This window comes from Chenopodium album, chromosome 15 (genome assembly GCF_948465745.1).
Source record: "Chenopodium album chromosome 15, dcCheAlbu1.1, whole genome shotgun sequence".
Taxonomy (NCBI): domain Eukaryota; kingdom Viridiplantae; phylum Streptophyta; class Magnoliopsida; order Caryophyllales; family Amaranthaceae; genus Chenopodium; species Chenopodium album.
In genome coordinates this window covers 30,764,863-30,786,712 of record NC_137848.1, presented here as the reverse complement: position 1 = coordinate 30,786,712, position 21,850 = coordinate 30,764,863, and the positions used below count along the sequence as shown (strand labels likewise).

Below are 21,850 nucleotides of genomic sequence, written 5' to 3'. Positions count from 1 at the left end.
TCCATTGGATCCAATCATTGCATATAACGCATTTGGGTCTGTTATTAATTAAGTTTAAACATTTATGAGCATGTTTTAGGCCAAATAATTAATTGGATAAGTCTCTAAGATGACTTGGTCTCAAATACGGGTTTTAACTTACTTCATAATGCATTTCGGAGTCCATAAACACTACAACTTTGATCTAGCATGAAGAACGGGTTTTTGTAACATTATCGCACTTCTTGTCGGGACAGGAGGCTAAAAGTTGGTGTCTACAGGGAACTGGATCTTACCCTCCACAACTAATCCCCGAATCCGAATTAGCCCAACCGGGTAAAGACAAAAAAAAAAATACTCCCTCCATATTTTAATAAGTGTTACACTTATTAAAGCCGCCCGTGTTTTAATAAATGTTGCACTTGCTTTTTTGGCAAAAACATTCATTTTAATATTATATCTTTCTCTTTCATGGTTCCCACACCCAAACTCACTACTAATTTTTTAATTCTTTCTTTCCTCTCACATTCATTACTTTACGATAAATTATTAACCTCACTATATTTCTTTTACAATTTTTTAATACTCCAACTACCCCACTAACCTCTTATTTTATTTAGGAAAATTTGCTACAATTAATTCCAACTTTGCTTTATCCGCCAACATTAATTTCAACTTCAGTTTATTCCTTATCACTCCCAACTTTGTACCCTATTAATTTTTATCGCCCCAACCGGTCATCCAACCTAATATTACAGGTAACAAGACACATGTCAGCGTATGATTGACTTAAAAAAATTAAAAAAAAAATAAAAAAAAATAAAAAAAAAACCAAAAATTAAAACCCTAACCCCTACTCGGCAGGCGGCAGCCCTTACCTCCTCCGGCCACCTTACCTTCCCCCTCCCCCACCCCTGGCCATCTCCGGCACTAACCCGCTCCTGTAGCTGCCTCTGGTGGTGGCGGTTGCCGTGGCCGCTGCTGCTTCGTCCAGGCGGCAGTCGCTGCTAACTCCGACCACCGACCTTCTCCCTTCCTCAGTTCCCCCACCATTTTCGCCGCCTTCCCTGCCATTTCCCCGTCCGTTTTCCTCCCTTTCTCACCAGATTTCTCCATCCTTTCCTTTCCCCATTGAATTTCGACCAGCCACCTTCCGTCCCCAATTTTGACCACCTTTCCCCGTTGAATTCCGATTCGCCCCCTTTCCCCGTTGAATTCTGCCCCCTTTCCTTTCACCAGCTTTGGTGAGCGAGAGAAGAGAGATGGATGGGGGCATGGGGCTGCTGCTTTAGTGGCTGATGCTCCAGGGGAAGGGGGATGGCTGGCCGTGGGTGGCTGCGGGCGGTTATTGGGTGGTTTTGTTTTTGTTTTTGTTTTTTTTTTTAATTTTTAATTTTTAATTTTTTTTAAGTTTTTAACCAATCAGGTTGCGACACGTGTACAAGTAATCCCCAGTCATCAAGGTTTACCTCTTCAACCGCTTTCAGGTCAGTTGGGTGGATAAAAATTAATAGGGTGTAAAGTTGGGAGTGATAGGGAATAAACTGAAGTTGGGATTAATATCGGCGGATGGAGCAAAGTTGGGATTAATGGTGACAATTTTTCCTTTTATTTAAGTCAATTAAATTGCCTAAAACTATGTGCCGGTCAAAGTGTAACACTTAGGGTCTGTTCTCTTCATCTTATTTTCAGTTTAGTTCAGCTCCAATAAGTTCACTTCAGTTCTTATCTTAATTCCTTCTCTCATAAAATATTCAGTTCAGTTCATTTAAGCTCCAATAAGTTTAGTTCAATTCATTTCAGTGAACCAAAACAGACTCTTGTTAAAACGCGAAGGGAGTACATCAAGTTAAATTATGTTGGTTCCCCCCCCCCCCCCACACACACACACACACACACACACACACACACACACACACACACACACACACACACACACACACACACACACACACACACACACACACACACACACACACACACACACACACACACACACACACACACACACAAAAAAAAAAAAATGAAACATCATTGTTTTAATCAACCATCGTTCTTCATCTTCTTCTTCAAAACCCATACCAACTTCCAGCTCCATTTTCTTAGTCTCTCCCAAAAAATGGGTCCAAATCACAATTCACCAAACGATATTAACTCAATAATAACACAACTTATCCAAATTATCAAAGAAATTTCTTCATTTCCTGAATGCAAAAACACTTCCAAGAGATTATACTCAAATTTGGTGCGTAGAGTTAAGCTATTGAGCCCACTTTTTGAGGAGTTAGTTGATAGAGAAGATGATGAAATTGAGTTGCTTCCTGTTGACCAAGTCAAATCCTTTGAATCACTTTTAATCGTGCTGAAATCTGCCAAAGATTTGCTCAAATGGGTTCAGGAATCCAGTAAACTTTATCAGGTATCTTTAAATTTCTGTGTCATTTTATTGGGTTTTTGTTAATTTTTTATTTAATGATGTGGGGTTATGGTTTTCTATTGAGGGTTTCGATTTGATTTGGATTTCAATGCAATTCAATTAGAAATAGTGCATTTTTTAGGTGGTTTAAGAAGTACAGATTTGCTTGATTATTGATGATATCTTCATTTAATCAATTATGTTTGCATATTTTGATCCATGTTAGTAAAGTAATTCTGTATTCTATGGAAAATTTGTTGTGCTTGATTTTGTATGTGAATAAAGGAGAAATGAACTTGGATTATGAAAGTAACACAAAGCAAATCTCGATCTAAGAATGAAGCACAATTATATTGTACTAAGCTAGGATGAACTGAATATGTTGGGAATGAGATCATCGAAAGGAATCGACCCGCTTATAGAGGTTGAAATCTAAGGAGTAGTTCAGTACCAGCTGATTCAAGAAAGGAGAATGTAGGTACAATATTTGGGGTATAAAACCGGAGAATTTCGCCTGAAAGAGTGCTTGGTTGGATTAGGTGTTTAGGTAAAGTAGAATCTTTTATGCATACTGTTCATATAATGTATTTCGGCTTGATTGGTCAAGCTGCCTATCAATTGATCCAGGCTAAGCAGCTGGAACGATAGTGTTCTTTTACTCCTTGTTTGTAAAAAACTTGCACTTTGAGTAACACTTGCTTCTTCATATCCGAACAAATCATACTAAATACCTCAAGCCTCCTTCCTCACCTTTCCTGTTCCGGATACAATTTCCTTACTTGGTTAACTGCTGCCTTCTTGTACTATATGCTTCCCCCCTACCTTGGGAGGTAGGAGGAACTGAGATTAATACTAATTAGTAATCTCAGCAGTGTTCAACAGTCACTTGTGAGCTAAAATCTCGCATCAGCTTCTCGATTTATGTGCAGTTGGCACTGGGATCTTGAACAAAGTGACAATAAGGGGTATGCTTGATATACAAGATTGATTAAGAGTAATCCTCCTGCAAAGGGAAAAGTATACCTTTTCCCTACTAGTAACCTTGTCAACTACTCTTACTCAAACGCAGAATAATTTTGCATTGGCTCTAAGGCAGTTTTAGTCCTTTTGAAACAGCTAAAATGATAGTGGGGAGGAAGAATGGAGGAAGAGAGAAGTTTGAGACAACATTAATATACTTGAATAAATATTCTATCAATATGTAAAAACTGTCAGAAAAATAGAGCCAGGATCCCAATATAGTACCTTGGTTTGATGTCAAGTTGTCAACTCATTTCTGTACAATCTTTTATATCCATGCATACAGATACACTATTGCCTAATTCGTTGATCTTTTCCTTGTAGATAGATAGCACTTAGCACTTTCCGAAGTCAAATTCCTTTGTTCTATACCCTTATGGCCATATCTTTGTTGTGTCATTTCTTGTTCATTGGGGCCCAATCGTAGTTGGAGTTAGTGTGTAAGATGAGTAGCTTTGTTGCTATGGTTTTGGAGAGTTTATTGATCCTGGTCAATGTCAATGTTCCTTCATGCTCCTCGGATCAATAAGGATAATTTGTAGAGAAATTTAGTGAAGTTGCTTTAATAGAAATAAATGTGTCTGGCATTTTTGAAGCAGACTAAAATTGATGGTAAGATAGTTGTTGCAGAACTCAAAAGGTTCCCAAGTGAAGTAAAACGGGCCCAAATATAGTGCAGGGCTGATGAAAAAAGTCACTGTTCTAATAAGATGATTAGGAGCATGTGTAGTTGTTTCTAGCTCATGTTGTGCACATGTCAACTATTTCATTTAATATTTCAAGCTCATTGTATATTGTAACATGCTCTATGCAAGTTCTTTCATCATTGTATGGAGCATTATGACTTTTAATGTAGATGGAGCTAACATATCAACTTGTTACTTGTGACAGGCTGTGCAAAGAGACAAAATTTCAACTGAATTTCTTCATATAACAGGAAAAATTGAAGAAGCTCTGAGTAAGATTTCTTATAATAGACTTGGTTTGTCAGAAGAAGTTCAAGAACAGGTAATACTATTAATCTGAAATTCTGAATGCACTTGTGATATGATTAAATTTTATGCATTCTCAATACAGAGCATCACACACATACAAAAATAAGATGCTTACAAGTGGCAGTCTTTGATTTCTTGTTCATTAGATTGGACTTGTTCATGCTCAATTTCTACGAGCAAAAGCTAGAACAGAATCCTCTGATCTGCAAATAGAGATGGACATAACAGAAGTGCAGGACGAAGCAGAGCCTGATGCTGCAGTTCTCCAGAGATTATCGCAAAACTTGCACCTTTTGACGATGGATGATCTGAGGAAAGAATCACGTGCCTTTCATGAAATGGTCATCACAAGCAGTAGTGATCTTGGTGATTCATTTGAGATGATGTCATCCCTATTTAAGAAGCTTAATGACTATCTACTAACTGTGAGCCCAGAAGTTGACATGCGTGATGTTGATAAAAACATGATAAAGCATAGATCTCCTGTTATACCGGATGACTTCCGCTGCCCTATCTCACTTGAGCTAATGAAAGATCCTGTTATCGTATCTACAGGCCAGGTTAGGCGTTTTGTTTCAGTATATTACCAACATTCTCTTCTGAGTTTGCATTTTTGTTAATTCATTTAGAAAACTCGTCAATGGGTCCATGTGCAGATTTTAATTATTGTAGACGATGTAATCTCCTTAATGTTTCTTGTGAACAAGCAGCATCTTGATACTACAATCCAGGGCCAAAAAACTCTGATATCTATTAATGCTCTTTTCGAATCTTTTGTGCAGACGTACGAGAGATCGTGCATTCAAAAATGGCTTGATGCTGGTCACAAGACATGTCCTAAGACACAACAGACTCTGTTGCATACAGCATTGACACCAAATTATGTTTTGAAGAGCCTGATTACTTTGTGGTGCGAGAATAATGGCGTAGAGTTACCAAGGACACAAGGAGCTTGTAGAAACAGGAGAACTAACAACTCTGCTTCCAACTGTGACAAAGCAGCTATTGCTGCCTTGCTAAAGAAGTTAGCCCATGGAAACATAGAAGAGAAACGGGCTGCTGCTGGGGAGCTCCGGCTGCTAGGCAAAAGAAATGCAGATAACAGGGTATGCATAGCAGAGGCAGGAGCCATACCACTGCTAGTGGAACTGCTATCTTCTCCTGATTCTCGAACTCAGGAACATGCTGTGACAGCACTTCTTAATCTTTCCATTAATGACATGAACAAGGGCATTATTGTAAATGCTGGGGCAATACGAGATATAGTAGAAGTCCTGAAGAACAGTAGCATGGAAGCAAGAGAAAATGCTGCTGCTACATTATTCAGCTTATCAGTTGTGGATGAGAACAAGGTAGCAATAGGAGCAGCGGGGGCAATACCAGCTCTAATCGATTTACTCATTCAGGGTACCCCTAGGGGAAAGAAAGATGCTGCAACTGCAATTTTTAACCTTTCAATTTACCAAGGCAACAAGGTGCGAGCTGTGAGGGCAGGGATTGTAGACCCTCTAATAAAATTTCTGAAGGAAGTTGATGGTGGTATGGTTGATGAGGCTTTAGCAATACTAGCAATACTTGCAAACCATCCAGAGGGGAAATCCGCAATTGGGCAGGCTGAGCCAATTCCTCTCTTAGTTGAGTTAATAAGAACTGGATCTCCCCGTAACAGAGAGAATGCTGCTGCAATACTTTGGTCACTTTGCATGGGTGATGTAAACCATTTGCAACTAGCAAAGGAGCTGCAGGCTGAACAAGTATTAAAAGAACTTTCAGAGAATGGCACTGATAGGGCCAAGAGAAAGGCTTCAAGTCTTTTAGCGTTCCTGCAACGAGCCGAAGATGTTGCTGAGTAGAACAGTAAGCACTGAGTAGAACAGTAAGCCGAAGATGTAGTATCTCAGTCTTAACTCTTTCCTGGACTGTCTCTCCGTGTCCAGTCATCAATAGCAATGTTTTGTACTCATTTGTAAATAGATTTTACTAAATTAAATTTGTGCATTGTACTTGTATTGATATATTGTGTAATCATAAGTAAATGTAAAATTTCATCATAAACGATATATGTAAATCACATCACTAAATGTTACTTTGTATCTGTTATTCACCTTTATTTTTCTTTACTTTGCAAATTTAATCTCTAGCCGACCCCACTTGTGGGATTAAGGTTTGATTGATTGATTGATTTGTAAATTTAATCTCTCACCCCTCTATCCTTTCATTTCCATTGATCCCATCTTTCACTCAAATTTTTGTTCACTTGAATGTAAAGGAGAGTCTATCACTGGAGTCTTTACAAATGCTACAATCATTGCCAAGGGATTAATAGAGGTTCATCTTTTTTATTGACAAATCTTTACGGATTAAGTTTAGATATGCAATTACAACTCTTGTGCAACCTATTATTCATCCAATTTTTTGAATTTAATATCATTTCAGCCCAAAAAATGGGCTCATGAAAGAGAACAAGCTTGACTCATCGTGGGTCAACCATACTCTATCCAGTCACCTGAATTAACACTCTTAATCACCACTACAAACGTTGCACTATGGACAAGCTATTGACTAAGAAGTGAATCTCCCAAGTTTACACAACAACCTTTGTGATTTGCACATCCGATCTTATATTGCACCATTTAAGAAAATAATGTAAAAGATGGAGTATGTCAAAAGTGCCCATGTGAAAAAAAAAAAAAAATAGAGATAGAAAAGGTGGAGTAATAATAGTTGATATCACATGTGAACAAAGGTAGGTAGGGAATTTGGTGTGTGAACGCAATCAAAAAGTGAAAAAAGCATGCTATATAGGGAAATGGTGTAATTAATATACAACTTCTCACAAATGAAAATAGTGCAATTAAAAAAAATCAGAGAAAGTATATTTCAATTCCTTAAGTATTCCTTAAATCGCATAATAATAGTGTTTGGAATATGCGGTTTTGGGTTTGTCAAATCTCTTCCTAGATAAATGATAAAAATGAGTATTCATATTAGGGCAAACGACTTTAGAGAATGTTGGAAAACTCGTGCTCAATGTCTCCCAGCCCTCAGTTGGTTAAGCAAAGTCGCCTAAACGGTTAAACAAACTTGCAACTAAACATTCAAAAATCGGCCAAAATCATCGTAACGAGTTAAAAGCTAAACATCTTGTGATTGCATTACTAGTTTCCAACCATATACTTATGATAGGATGGAATGTTTAACTTTGAGATGGAAATTAAAACTCTATTGAATGTAAGTAGAAGTTGGAAGTCAAATTCAATTGCGTCTTAAGTCTTATGAATGGCATGTCTGTTACTCCATCCGCCTAAGATGATAATGCTTTTCTCCGTTTAATATCCACGTGCTAAAAAATAAATCTACCTACTCGCTCAATACAACTCCGAAAAACATGGATAGGGGGCAAATATTTGGCAGATGGATAGAGTAAAAGTTCCTCCAGGAAGGTTTCTTCTTCCTCTCTTGCGTACCAGTAAAGAAAGTTATCCCTGGGAAAAGCATTATCATCTACTTAGTTTTTTGGACATGGTGAATTGTCCAAAGAACTTTAAAGCAAAGCTAGCATCAATTTTAGATTATACTCCGTAAGACAAGATGGCATGTAGCGGACGACACTATAAATAAGTTTCAAAGCAACCCGAGTACAGTCGGAAAAAAAAGTACTGAAAGCTGAGAATTCTTATTTTCTTAATAGCCTTACCATTCAGTATTGCGAAAAGAAGAGTCAAACTGCAAAATTATGAAGAGCATTCTGATAAAACCATCATTAATTCGGAGAAATATGTATTACAGGACATACTGATTATCATAACACAAGGAACAAGCCGAGAGAGGGGTTTATTCAACAGATATCCAGAGGTCCACAGTATTATTGACAAATAATTACCATGAATATCAGATGATAAAAGAAATTAACAAGGGTATGCATTACATTAAGTCATCCCACTCTTGTGGCTGTACATCAACTTAAAATCCAATTTGCTAATGACAATACAAACACCTTAAACATACCATATAAATTGAACAAGCTATATTGGAAATTTATACAACGGTGGCATTCTTCAAATGTTGCCATTTGTTAGAATGTTCTTCTCCCTGGTCCAACTATGATGATGAAGTTTCAGGCCGAGGAAGTCGCTTAGCAATTTCCTACAGCAGACCCGCATATGTCAATTCAAGTCACACATTAAACTAGTAAAGATGTAGATATATTTTATCTGTAATTGCCATTATTTTCTAGATGTAAAAAAAATAAAAATTAATATGTTAACTTATTTTGCCTAATTTAAGCTTCTTGAACTTGTTTAAATCTAGTAGCATTATTGTTCCAAAGTAAACAGCCTAATTAGCTATCAGATTCAGATTTAAGAATTAATATGCTAATGCTTAATGGCCTTAAATCTAAGTTTTAATATGTTAATGGTCTTCAACAATGACTTAAAATTTTCATCTTTTAACATTAGTATATGTTATATAAAAAGGGTAAATTTATGAACGCATTTTAATAATTAAAGCACAAGTAATTTTTTTGACAGTTCAACTGATTTTCAGGCAACTTCAACAGAAAAGCAACACTTGGGAGTCGACAAAATACTATGAGAAAAAGGCAGCTTAAAGATTTATGTTGCAATATGTACCTCAAAGAGTTTATTTATGTTATCAGCTGTCTTTGCCGAGGTCTCAATATAGAACATCCCATTCTTCTCGGCGTATTCAATTCCCTCCTTCATATACCAATATGGAATACCAATCAAAAAAAGAGGATAAAAAAAACACAAGCTTAATGTAAAGATACTTGTATGCAACATATACAAAACCTATCACAGTAACTCACCTCAGCAGGAATTTCTCTACAATCTAGAAGATCAGCTTTGTTCCCAACCAAAGCCATGACTATATCAGGACTCCCATGTTTTTGCAATTCCTGCAGAATCATTCATGTAAATGCAAATATCAATTTTAGATGAGATTCAACAAGGCCATCAATGTTTTGCATCCAGAATGGCAGAAACTATTGTCAATAACATTTAAGTCATAACAAGATCACACAAGACCTTGATGTCTAAGAACAGGATAATAATAGAAGCAAACTTTGCTCCATGTTCTATACTCTCCCCAATCAGCATTGAACATAATAAATTCAGGAATGCCAGTGTATTCTAACAACACCACTCCATTCAATTCATTCTGATAACACCAATCCATTCAACTTAAGTTGTTAGATACACACCTACATACATCATGATCTCCCAAGGTCCTGCAAACTATCCATGGCATCCATGGATGAATAATCATTTCTTAGAGCAGCCTTAATAAATGATAGGCATGTGAAGATAACATATACAAAAATCTCTCACAAAGAAAGCAAAATATTCACCCACACTTGGCTCCCTCAGGCTAAGTAATAGTAATCAACAAAACTGAAGAGGGCAGGCAAGCGAGACTCAAGTTAAGCATGCCATAGCAAGTAAAACCTATGCTCTTATAGTTAAAAACTCAATATGAGAAATTATTCTAAAACTTATGCAAAAGGAGTTCCATAGAACTCAACCCAAATAAGTACAAGTGTATGCAATCAGTTGGTAAGATACTTAAATGAGGCCTCAACAGCCTCAACATACTCCTAATTCCAATCTAGAACCTCTAAAGTCAAGCTCAAACAACTCCATGAGGGTGTGTGCCGATAGCAAGTCATCAACATCACCATTAAGTATAGTTATTTTCTCTTGAGATTGATAATTAGCTTGATGAGTCGTAAGGAGCAACTGAGCAAGCACGTTCTCCAAACCTGATTTGTATAGTGAGCTCATGGTTGACATATCTATGCAAGTATGCAGGAATGATTTTAGGCACTTAATGGTCTTAATTGCATGACATCGAAACAAACATATGTAAAAATATATCTTATAACTATCCAGATGCCTTGTTTTTAGGTTTATGGCATGACTTTTACCAATATAGGTCTCTCTCTCATGAGCGTTTCATTTACGCAAAACACCCCGATTGTTCTATATACTGATCACCAAATTTGTAGACTTAATCCAAGTTTTAGGATATAAAATCCTTTTACTTTTGAGGCCCAAACCTGGCACATTGTGAAAAGAACATTGGTTTGCAAAAGAAAAAAAAAAAAAAAAAGAAAAAAGAAAAAACCTAACTCTGGACATATGCAGTTAACAGAAAATGATTCGAGTAAAGTAAAATTTTAAATTTCAGAGCTAATATCCAGTATAAAATCAATTAAGATAGCTAGAAGATGGAAATGTTGAAAACCAATTGATTTTAACCAGAACAAATTTGATATGGGAGAGCATCTAAAACGTCTCATTAAGCAAAGAAAACTAACTTTTGTCTTGTGATAAAATATAAACAAGAATGGGGTCAGCTACTCAAATATCTCCGGTACTTGCTAATATGATCCTCTCTCCTTCCACTCCCTTGTATCAAACATTATATTCTCTGGCAAACCCAACTTCATGTCCTTTTGTCACTCCTTCCTTCCAAGTCATCTTTGATCTTCCCCTACCTCTTCTAAAATCCCCTTGATCCCAATCCTCTACTTTCCTATCTGGTGCATCTTCCTATCCGCTTGACAGCCTAAACCAACGCTCTACCACATTTTATCCTTAATGTCTACAATGCTAACTTTCCTCTTCATATCTTCATTTTCTAGTTATATCCTTCAAAGTATTCCCACACATCAATCTCAACATACGCATCTTCGCTACTCCCATCTTCCTAATATGATCCTTCTTGAATGCTTGACCCATATAACAATGCTAGTCTCATAGCCACGCGATAAAACTTTCCCTTAAACTTCATACGTATGCAACGACCACACAATACCCTAGTCACTTCTCCATTTGAGCCAACCAGGCTTAATCATGTGGGTACATCTTGGTTAATGATTCCATTCTTTTGCAAATTCGTATGCAAGTATTCAATCACTAACAGACTTTCTTTACCATCCAATGTCACTAAATCCCCAACTGACTCTCGTAGTGATAAAACTACATTTCATGTAAAAAAATCTTGTTCCAACTTATTCTAAATCTCCTAAATTCTAACTTATATTAAAAAAATGTATATTTTTTGGCTAATTTGCAATAATGGATTGGTTGATAAAGGGTGAGAGAAATACTAGTTCGTTCGAGAAAATGAGTTCTAGACATATATTATGTCTTACCAACTTAAATATGATTGTGTATTAATTTAATATGTGGCAAGGATTGATCAACTTGTTAGCTAGCTAGGTTTTGGCAAGCTTCATTCAAACAAGATTCAAGTATGTAGCAAAATGAATCAAGTGGCAACATGGAACGAGCAAGTAGTTAGACAAGGATGCATGGGCATTTTGCATTGAATCCAATGTATAAAAAAAGGCTCAAAGGCGCACCAAGGCTTTTTAGAGTTCTTTGCGCCTAAGGCGCGCCTCGCACCTCATTGAAGTGATGCGCATATAATAAACAATACAAAAAAATTCTAATAAAAAAAACCCCGTGCACCTTAGAAATGCACCTCAATTCGCCTTAAGCTGCGCCTCATCGAAATCACCTCGCCTATACCACAAAAGGCGCATGACCCTTAGCACCTTGTGCCTCAGTGCCTAGCACACGCCTTAGGCGCACCTTTTCAAACATTGACTCATTTATTGAATCAGCATACATTATTTTATATTACCATCGCATTTTCAGAACAATGTTCAGTTGCTCACATAGTTTTGTTTATTTTTATAATCTTAATAGTATAAAGATAAGTGAGCATGGGTAGTAGATAGATTAACTAGTGTATAATTTTTGTTCTTATTAAAATTGCCAAAAAATGTTTAAGCCTATACAAAGCATATTAGCTGCAACTTCCAAATGATATATTTAGTGTTTTCAAATACTGAAATTGTTCATATTGCAAAAAATTTATACAAGTTTGCTTTCTTTGAATTGGGATTGAAAGAGATAAAAGATCACCTCATAATAGACTGCTTTTATTATTGGGAAACACAAATTAGGTCAAGCCGATCAATAGAATGAGAACATTGAAACTCAATTGAGCCCTTACGGAATCACATAAGTTATAAAGAATATGTTTTTATTTATTTTTTCGCAATTTAAAAAAGATGAATCAATGTATAGGCAGCAGCCTAGCAGGTGTGGATGCACCTCATAGAGACGGGCTAAAGCAATTAAATGAACCTCAAATGACCAAGGCAATACCTCTGAGGATAAGTTTATTCTTAAGAGCATAGCTTTGCTGAGTTTCCTACTATGGCCTCTTATATATTTTGATGAACTACGAAACAAATCATTCATCTTCGCAGTCTTAGATCCTTATGGTCTCAATTGACTAATGAGGCCCAATACTAAAGCACTAGAGTAAGCATTTGCATGTGCTTTTTGAGGCCTGAGTTGAAAAATAACAAGCATCTAAAGCTACATATTAGGAAAAGCTCAAAATATGCCAAGATGTGATAGAGCTAAATTACTCCAAAGGCCATAAAGAAGGTAGGGCATACTTTCCCCCACCTTTGATTTCTTGCTAAATTTTCCGTGAAACTTTTGCATCAAAAACTACAATGTCATCTTGACTATTATAGTAACTCTTATAGCATTCTAATGTCATCTCTCTATCTCAATGAGCAACAGATGCACAACTTTAATTGTCTATCCCAATGCAGTAATTGAAGACACAATAAAACTCTGTTTGAATTGCCCCACATTTGTTCCAAGTTCCAATAGCCCTTCTATTGTGGCTATACACTAAGTCAACCTAAGGAAATGTTTCCAAACATACTACATAACAGCCAATTTGGATACCACTCCATGAATCCATTGTTTCTCAAGAAAACAGAATTATAAAAATAGAATTAAGGGCAAAAAATGACTTATTTCCTCTAACAAGTAACAATAAGTGAAACGAAACATATGCATTGATAGAATAGAAGTAACTTACAAAATAACAAGTTATAATAAGTGAAACTAAACATGTGCATTGATTGAGTAGAAGTAACTTAAGAAAAAAAAAGAGTAAGTCACGACATCGTACCTTTACCCAATATTGAGCTTTAGTAAATGACTCAGGACTTGTTAGATCATATACAACAACTGCAACTGCAGCTCCTCGATAATAAAGTGGAGCAAGCGCAGCATACCTATCATCAAAAAATAAACTTCATATAATAGTACGAGATTAAATAACATATAACATTCTGCAAAATTCAGCATACCTTTCTTGCCCAGCAGTATCCCAGATTTCAAATTTAACAGTAGTTGAGTCCTGCAATGCTATTGTTTGCGAGAGAAAAGATGCTCCAACAGTCACCTTAACATCAAACAAAGATTCAGAACACAATTCAGCACAATCTCTCTTCTAATCAAGATAAATTAATTTAAACAGAAATCAATTCGTTCAACCTTAGATGTAGGATCAAACTGACCACGTACGAAACGAAGAACAATACAGCTTTTTCCAACACCAGAATCCCCAAGAAGCACGAGCTGAAAACCACCATTAGCATCAGAAAAAACCTCAATTACACCAAATTCAGCTAAAATTAACAATACCCAGAACAAAAAACTGCAACTTAATCAAAGAAAAATCAAAATTCAATGGCACCAAATTCACATCAGCAAGAAAAACTACCTTAACTTTCAAATTTTTGGCATCGGAAAGACCCTCAGTGCCAGGATTAAGACCATTTGGACCTCTAATAGTTCTATCTGCCATGACATTAACCAAATTAAGGGTTTTGATATGAATAAATTAGATCAAGAAACATGAACCCTAATATTAAATACCCAATTAATCAGAGTGTGAAGAAAAGTAGAATATAAGTAGATGATATACCAGGTGCAGAGGATGCGCAACCCATTTGGGCGTTGAAGGTCTCTTCAGAAGTGGGAAACTGGGGATGGAGATGGCGGAATCTGAATGCAATGGGAAATATTCTACGCCCAACTCGAGTTTTTCTATTTTTTTGGTTGACAACAAATTATAAGATACATCGTTTCCTATTTGGAAAAAGTAGCGGTAGCGGTAGCTTTTAACAGTCGAGCAGTGGGTACTGTTAAGGTAGTGAATAGCGGAATTAGTAGTCGGTAACTGTTAATAGTATTAGTGTTTGGCAAAAGTAGCACTTGCAATACTAAAATATATCAAAATTCATATAAACATTGTTTAAAAAGTAATAAAAATTTGTCAAACGTTATCCGCTACTTTTAAACGCTACTATTTATAACATTTGAGAAAAGGTACCTAAACGCTACCTTTATCGCTAACCGCTACTAGAATCGCTACTTTGCCAAACACTATTATTTTTTTCTAGTAGTGTTTTGACTGGTCAAAACGCTAACCGGTACCTCAAACGCTACCACCAAACAGGGGCTAAGTAGATTAAGAACTAGAAAATACTCCCAGGAAGAAATTGGAGACACTAATTAAATATGGAGGTAATTGGGTAGGTGAAAGAATAAAAAATGGTAAAAAAAAAACAAAAAGTAATTAAGAGAATTAGAAAAGAGAGAATATGAAATTAATAAAATATGATATATTGGGTCCACTAGTTAAGGAAATGAATTCAATAGGAAATTTTATCTAGAATTACCCTAAATATAGGGCCATTTGTGAACAACTGCCTTTTATTTTTTTATTTTTTTTATTTTTTATTTTAAGAAAAGTTTGGGTCGCACTACCTATTAACGTTTTCCGTCCAAAACAACGTTAATGGGGCCCACCTTTTCACTTCTATAACTAATACTAAAGTAGCAACCATTGATGTCATCTTTTTTTCAAAGCTGTACACGTGCCGTTGTTTCATGAAAATATTTCCCGCTCAAATGCTTTTTTTTTTTTTGAAACAAAATGCTAATTAATTTTAAATAGGTAATAGCTATTATTTAGGTAACTAATTTAAAATAGGTACTGTTTCGGGGTTTTTTGAGTCCCTTGGGAGAGTTACAACACTAAGACTGGATGCTCGCTTGGATGCCTGTACCTGCAAAACAACGGAACACCGAATGGTCGGTGGTCCGCCTCCGAAGCTTAAGTTAGTCTAAGTCCGAAGAATAAGGTGCGGAATCTAAAGGATATCTGCTCGGATTCCGAGCTCGGGTGTACTGTTCTCTTGAGAGCGACAGTTCTGACAATGATTAGTAATCACTGAATATTCCTCGGAAGGAGTGTAAAGGGTTCTTTGTGTACGTATCACGTATTTAATGTCCAGAAGTTTTTCGTTGTGTGTAGCCATAAATGAGGAGGTCATCTCCTATTTATAGGCTTCTCGAAAAACGTGCACTCCCTAGGGTTTCGTGCCCTAGGGAATATTCACGCAGCTTTTGCAGACCTCGGGATTTGGGCCTGAAAGCCGCCAATCCCAGGTCCTTTTATCTGTCTGCCACGTGTCGTTCTCTGAGAGGTCCAAGGTGGCGCCCCTTTCAGTGACACGTGGCGGACTCCGATTGGGCCAACTGGCCTAGGGTATTTTTACCCAAATCATTTGCCCCTCACAGGTGACACGCGCTTGCCACGTGTTGCCTGTGACAGGTGTCAGCATCCGATTGGTCGGATTTTGAATAGTTACCGTGGAGGGAAAGTTTTAGGGTTTTTAACCCCTCTATAAATAGAAAGTTTTCACCCCCGGATTTTTTACACCTTTGCGAATCTTTGGAGAATCTTTGACTTTTGACTTTAAGAATCTCAAAATTTCCTAAGTGTTTCTTAGCTTTCAAGCATCCGACACTCGGCCCGCTGTCCGACTGTTCTCAGCCAACCAAGCGTCTCTCACCCTTCTTCTAAAGGTAACGCCTGTTTCTTCTTTTACTTTTCATTTTTTCTTTGTTTTCGAAAAAATGGTATCCAACCGCATGCGGCACAACATAGGATAGTGATCAGCCGGTCACCGGGGACGGCTGAATCTAGAACTTGCAGTGCCGACTGCTTGGCCAGTGACTGTGCTTTGCAAACTTCTCCGAATCCGACTGGTTTCGTGTCTGTGCAGGACACAATGGCCAGAACCAAAAGAACAGCAAGAAAAACTAACTCCAATGGATCTTTTTTCCCGTCGGATGGTCAACTCTTTATTCTGACGGCTCGATGAGGGTGCCTCGAAGTGAGGTGTCGGAACACCCTGATAGCCCTTCTTATCTTCCTCCTACCCCCACCTATTACCATTCGTCCTCTTCAAGCGGTACTCCTAGTGATAGGATACTGGAGGAGGCAGATGAAACCTATGCAGCCGGGCCTTCTGAACAGGCGCCGGAAGAGAGTCTAGGGGAGGACCCTGCTGGCACCAGTCGGCAGTCCCTTAGCTCTGATGACAGTTCAGATGACGAGTTGGCCTCGTCATCTTCTTCAGATAATGCCTCCGCCTCTTCAGGGGAGGCAAGTGCCAGAATAGATGCTGCCAGGGAGTCCTTGGCAGTTGAGAGGGGGGAATCCTGGGCCGAGCCGAGCGCTTCCAGGCGCTTGGAGAAAGCCCCCTACTATCATCATGTTCCGCAGAGCAGGCGGAACGCCATGGCAAATGGCCTTACAAGTTTTAAGCGTAAGGTTGTTTTGGGCCATGGCTTCACTTTGTGCGTCCCCGATAAGGACGACACCATTACTTGGCCGAGTATGGCCAACTATGAAGACCGAGCATTCGGTTGTTATGAGGCGGCCTTTCAGGCTGGCTTGCGCTTCCCTCTCCATCCGGCCGTGGAGAGGATTTTGGATGGATACCAACTTGGTATCTGGCAACTCGTACCCAATTCCTGGATCAATATTCTGGGGTACGTTGCCGCCTGCGAGATGCTGGAAGTGGAGGCGAGCTTTGAAGCATTCGCCCACATGCATTATCTTAGCAGGGCACCTGCTAGGGGTGGCGAGGGCTGGTACACCTTGACTACTTGCAAGGGGTACATGATGGCTGTCGGCAAAGAGAACAAGTGGAAAGACTGGAGAACTAAGTTCTACATAGTCAAAATTGCCGACCGCCGCCTGAACCAAAAGTATAACAGGTGGAACAAGGATCCACCTCTCCTAGCAGGCAGGAGTGCATTGCCAGCTCTTCCTAGACGAGCAAAGGAGGAGATCATGGACGCGGGTTTGTTCACCGTGTCTGTGAAGACGAATGATGAGGGGGACAAGGAAGTCACCCCTCAATGCTATCTCCCTTTGTACAAATGGTTTGAAGAAGGGACGTTCTTGGCCGCTTGTGGGCTAAGTACTGAGATGCCGAGAGGTAGTCGGCCGTCTGTTTAATATGCCATATTTATTTTGCTTGTCTTCACTTGTTAAATGTGTCTAACACTTGATTCTTTTTTGCAGACAAAGCAATGGAGAAACTCTCGGCCTCCAGGAAGCCGGCTGTATCTGCTGCCAGATACAGATCAAACGTCCTTAACAGGACGGAAGCCACCACTGCAAGGGGGGGGGGGTGAGCAGCAACCAGCCGGTACCCCAGGGGTGGGATTTTTATACTTAGCACCCATCTGATTAATGCTGAGTTTTTGCCGAATGTTTTCTAACTTTTGTTTTGTCTTCAATGATACATGGTACCTCCTCCAAATCCCCGTCCAAACCATCCAACCCTAAGCTCCAAAAGACTAGGGCGGGTGATGTGAGCGCATCCGGCAAGGGCGGCCGGAAGCACATTGCTCATAAGCCCAAGAGGCCCTCAGACGCCCCTACTGGTGAGAAGAGGTTTCTGGGGGAAAAGCCCCCCTCTTCTTCTGGTAAGGAGAGGCTTTTGGGGAAAATGCCCGCCTCTTCTACCGGTCAGAAGAGGGTTCTGGGGGAAGAGGAGGTGGATGAGGGCGACGGTAAAGACCATTCGTCCTCCCTTTCTTTTCTTCAAGTTATCCATACTTGAGTACTTTTCTAACTTTTTCCTCTTACAGTTCCTGTACAGAGGCCGACTGTAGTTCAAATGGCCAAGTCCATGCTGAGGGTGATTGATCCGGATGATAAAGCATCCGTCAGAGGAGTCGGCACCCTAGACCTTGATGGTATTCTAGGGAATCTTTGTGAGGTAGACTTAGCCTTGAATCACTTTTACATTCGTCTCTCTTTTTTTATCCGCCTGATTCTTAACCATCCGGCTTCTTTTTGCAGGCCATGCTGCGCGTCCAAGGGCTCGGGAAACCCCTCAAGGAGAAGTCCAAAGAGGTAAAAGCTGCTAAGGCTCAGGCCGAGTCCGCCTTGCATAGGGCTCAATTTGATATTGCTCAGAATGAATTTCTGACGCTTGATATGATGTATTTGCAGTCGGAGGCCAATCTGCAGGTGAAGAAGGATCTGGACTCGGCCCGCCTTCAGGTCTCCAACCTCAAGAAGGAGATCAAATCCCTTAAGGCGGAGCTCGAGCCCCTTCAGGACGCCAAGGATGAGGCCGAGAGGGCCCAGGATAGGGTGAGCCGCCTGGAGCAGCGTCTCACCAACCAGGAGCACCAGCTGAGGGCCAAGTTTGAGTCCCGTGCCGAGCAAGATAGATCTGAACTGGTCAAACAAATGATCAGGGACAATGAGACCATCATGTGGGACACTTGGGCGGCTGTTCAGCTAGGCTCGGACTATCAGATTTGGAAGTCCAAGTTTGATGAGCTCAGCAAAGCTCTCGACGATCGCCTCCTTGAGGAGATGGAAGAAGCTTCCAAGGCTGATGCTGAGGCCGAGGCTGCTGAAGGCTCTGGGTCCGACTCTTCTGGGGAGTCGTCCTCTAGGGAGGAGGAGGAAGATCAGGCGGAGGAGCGAGAAAAAGATGATGAAGAGCAGCCGAAGGACAACAGGCCGGCTGCCAATGAAGAGGCTCTCCCCTGATCACTTAAGCTTTTTATTTTCTGTTTCTGTGGCCGAATGGCCATGTACTTGCTTTTCCGGCCTGTGTGCCGAGTATTTATGTATTTTTACCGACCGAGGGGTCGGGTAATTTGACAATTCTTCTGGCTTTGCCAGATAACAATTTCAACCAATTGTCTGGTGGCGATTGGTCATCTTAATTTTGAATCATTCGGCCATTTGGCTGAAGTTTTTCATATTCTGTCCTTTGAATTGTTAATTTTTGCATGTTTTTTGGCTAAGTATTATAACCTGTATACCATGTGAATGTTCTTGCCCCTGGACGGATGTCGAGTGGTTTCGGTGTATGAGATTGATTGACTTGGAAATTATTGATACTTAGAAGAGTATTCATGGTTTCTAAGTCAATCAATCACTATGGTGATTGCCCCAAACCACGCGGCAGACGTCCATCCAGAATTTGGCAAAAATAAGTGTTCATTCGGCCATTGGCTCGAACAGAACTCAAATTTCCAACTTAGCTGTTATGCTAAGGAAAAATCCCCGCCTGTTCTGCCCCATAGGCAAAAACAGGCGCATCCGGCCATTGGCCTCATTGAGATTAAAGTGTTAAGTCTGGGACTTAACTGATTTTCGTTAAAGTAATTCGTCCACCTGTCTTGCCCCATAGGTAAGGATCAGGCGGCATCCGGCTGATAGCCTCAAATAATTGCTAAGTAGTTAACTTAACGCATTTTTATAAAAATTTTCCGCCTGTTTTGCCCCTGAGCTAAAATAGGCGCATCCGGCTTTATGCCTCGGTTAGCCTCTACTTATGAAACAGTGACCATTTCCGAACTGTGCTAGAACAGATAGAAAATTCTGGCCTTTTAGATTTCACTTTCGATTAAAACAAACGACTGCGAGTGCTGCCTTAGCATTCGGTTGGGCCGCTTGTATATTCGTAGAGCAATGTGCCACCTAAATGGGAGATGCTTCTCCTCGACGAATTCACCCAAATGGGCGTCGCCGGTTATCTGACTCATGTTGGAGCAGACGGTCATACTCATGTTGGAGCAGACTGTGACCATTCGGTCTCTTTTTATTTTTATCTGGCCTTAGACCTTGTAATTGATTAAATGTTGGTATAAACTTAATAAAATTTCGTAGGAGCGACTGTTTAGAACAATCGGCTCCTTCAAAGGGTTTGGGGCGTCTGCTGATGGGACAGACGCCTTTCAAACATATTGGCCGTCTGTAGCTGGTACAGACGGTGCTGAAAAGCATAAAATAATAAAAGTTGTAAAAGGGAAGCATATTGTCATTCACAAATCTTTGAGATAACAAGATTGGAGTATTTACATTCGTACTTAGAAGTAGTACTTTTTCAAGTTGTCTACATTCCAAGTTCTGGCAGCTGCCTGCCGTCTGGTTCTTCCAGGCGGTAGGTGCCGTCTCTTACTTCCTCATAGATTCGGTAGGGGCCTTTCCAATTTGGGGTTAGCTTTCCCTGCTCATTCGCCCTACCGACTGCTTCCATTTTTCGTAGCACAAAGTCCCCCACTTTGAGAGGACGCTTGTGTACTCTTTTGTTGTAAGCCCGAGTCATTCTCAGACGGTATATCTCATGGCGCAAGGCAGCATTGCCCCTGCGCTCTGGTAGTGAGTCCAATGCTAGACACATGGCCTCCCAGTTCACCCCCTCGTCATACAACATGATTCGAAGAGTCGGCTCATAGTGCTCAATGGGCAGAACAGCTTCTGCACCATACACCATAAGAAATGGGGTCTCTCCAGTTTCCCCTTTAGCAGTCGTCCTGATGGACCAGAGGACGTGTGGTAATTCATCCGCCCAAAGGCCACCAGCCCGTTCAATTTTCTTTTTAATCCCGTCTGAGATTAACTTGTTAAAAGCCTCGACCTGGCTGTTTGCTTGAGGCCGGCCGACTGATGCGAAGAAGCTAGAGATCCCTTGGTCTCCCAGCCAAGTCTTGAGTTGAGACGTTTCAAATTGGGGACCATTGTCAAAAACCATAGACATGGGCACCCCGAAACGAGTGATTATGTTCCTCCAGATGAAGGAAATGACATCTTTTGTCTTAATGTTTTTGACCGCCTCCGCCTCTACCCACTTAGTAAAGTAATCCACAGCCACCAATATGTAGCGCTTGCCGCCTAGTGCGGCTGTATATGGCCCCAGAATGTCCATGCCCCATTTGGCGAAGGGTATTGGGTTGTGGATGGCCGTCAGGTCTGTAGCCGGACGATGAATGAGCTTGCCAAATTTTTGACATTTGTCACATTTTTTCACCAATTCCATTGCATCCGACTCCAGTGTAGGCCAGAAGTAAAGCCGCCTGGCTTTGGCAGCAAGGGATCTGCCCCCTATATGGGAGGCGCAGAATCCTGCATGCAACTCTTCGAGGACTTCCTTACCCTTCTCAAGGGTAACACACTTCAACAGAGGCTTCAGAAAACCAGCCCTGAAGAGTTCTCCTTGTCGCAACTCGAAGTTAGCCGCTCGTTTTTTCAAAACAGCCGCCTCCTGTGGTGAGTCAGGGAGCGTGCCGTCTGTAAGGTAAGTCCGGATGTTGTCCATCCAGGTTGAGCTTCGATCAAGAACTCCAATGGGGTCTTCCTCAGAGATACTCCTTTTTTCCATGACCTCCCAGAAGACTGACCGAGGCGTTTCACA

At 40.0% G+C, this 21,850-nt stretch overlaps 2 protein-coding genes across 2 annotated transcripts; one reads left to right on the top strand and one right to left on the bottom strand.

Annotated features, from left to right (window-relative positions):
• Positions 1-2,013: 2,013 nt before the first annotated feature.
• LOC145582131 (U-box domain-containing protein 14-like) lies at positions 2,014-6,550 on the top strand. The gene is made up of 4 exons (XM_081639150.1): positions 2,014-2,398; positions 4,307-4,423; positions 4,557-4,970; positions 5,193-6,550. Exons 1-4 carry the CDS (start codon positions 2,099-2,101, stop codon positions 6,261-6,263), a joined length of 1,902 nt encoding a protein of 633 aa, XP_081495276.1. The 5' UTR covers positions 2,014-2,098; the 3' UTR covers positions 6,264-6,550.
• Positions 6,551-8,215: 1,665 nt separating this feature from the next.
• LOC145582130 (ras-related protein RABF1-like) lies at positions 8,216-14,393 on the bottom strand. Its single transcript, XM_081639149.1, has 8 exons — positions 14,248-14,393; positions 14,044-14,120; positions 13,815-13,898; positions 13,628-13,722; positions 13,447-13,552; positions 9,242-9,331; positions 9,045-9,131; positions 8,216-8,556 (listed from the first exon to the last, which is right to left on the bottom strand). The coding sequence occupies exons 1-8, from the start codon at positions 14,270-14,272 to the stop codon at positions 8,512-8,514; spliced, it is 609 nt and encodes a 202-aa protein (XP_081495275.1). The 5' UTR covers positions 14,273-14,393; the 3' UTR covers positions 8,216-8,511.
• Positions 14,394-21,850: the final 7,457 nt, after the last annotated feature.

Excerpts from the sequence above, each read along its gene's own strand:
- LOC145582131 (XM_081639150.1), top strand. The coding sequence starts at position 2,099 with ATGGGTCCAAATCACAATTCACCAAACGATATTAACTCAATAATAACA. Across the intron at positions 2,399-4,306 it reads AATCCAGTAAACTTTATCAG|GCTGTGCAAAGAGACAAAAT; the intron begins GTATCTTTAAAT and ends TACTTGTGACAG. Across the intron at positions 4,424-4,556 it reads CAGAAGAAGTTCAAGAACAG|ATTGGACTTGTTCATGCTCA; the intron begins GTAATACTATTA and ends CTTGTTCATTAG.
- LOC145582130 (XM_081639149.1), bottom strand. The coding sequence starts at position 14,272 with ATGGGTTGCGCATCCTCTGCACCTG. Across the intron at positions 13,723-13,814 it reads AGTTTGATCCTACATCTAAG|GTGACTGTTGGAGCATCTTT; the intron begins GTTGAACGAATT and ends TTTGATGTTAAG. Across the intron at positions 13,553-13,627 it reads GATACTGCTGGGCAAGAAAG|GTATGCTGCGCTTGCTCCAC; the intron begins GTATGCTGAATT and ends TTTTGATGATAG.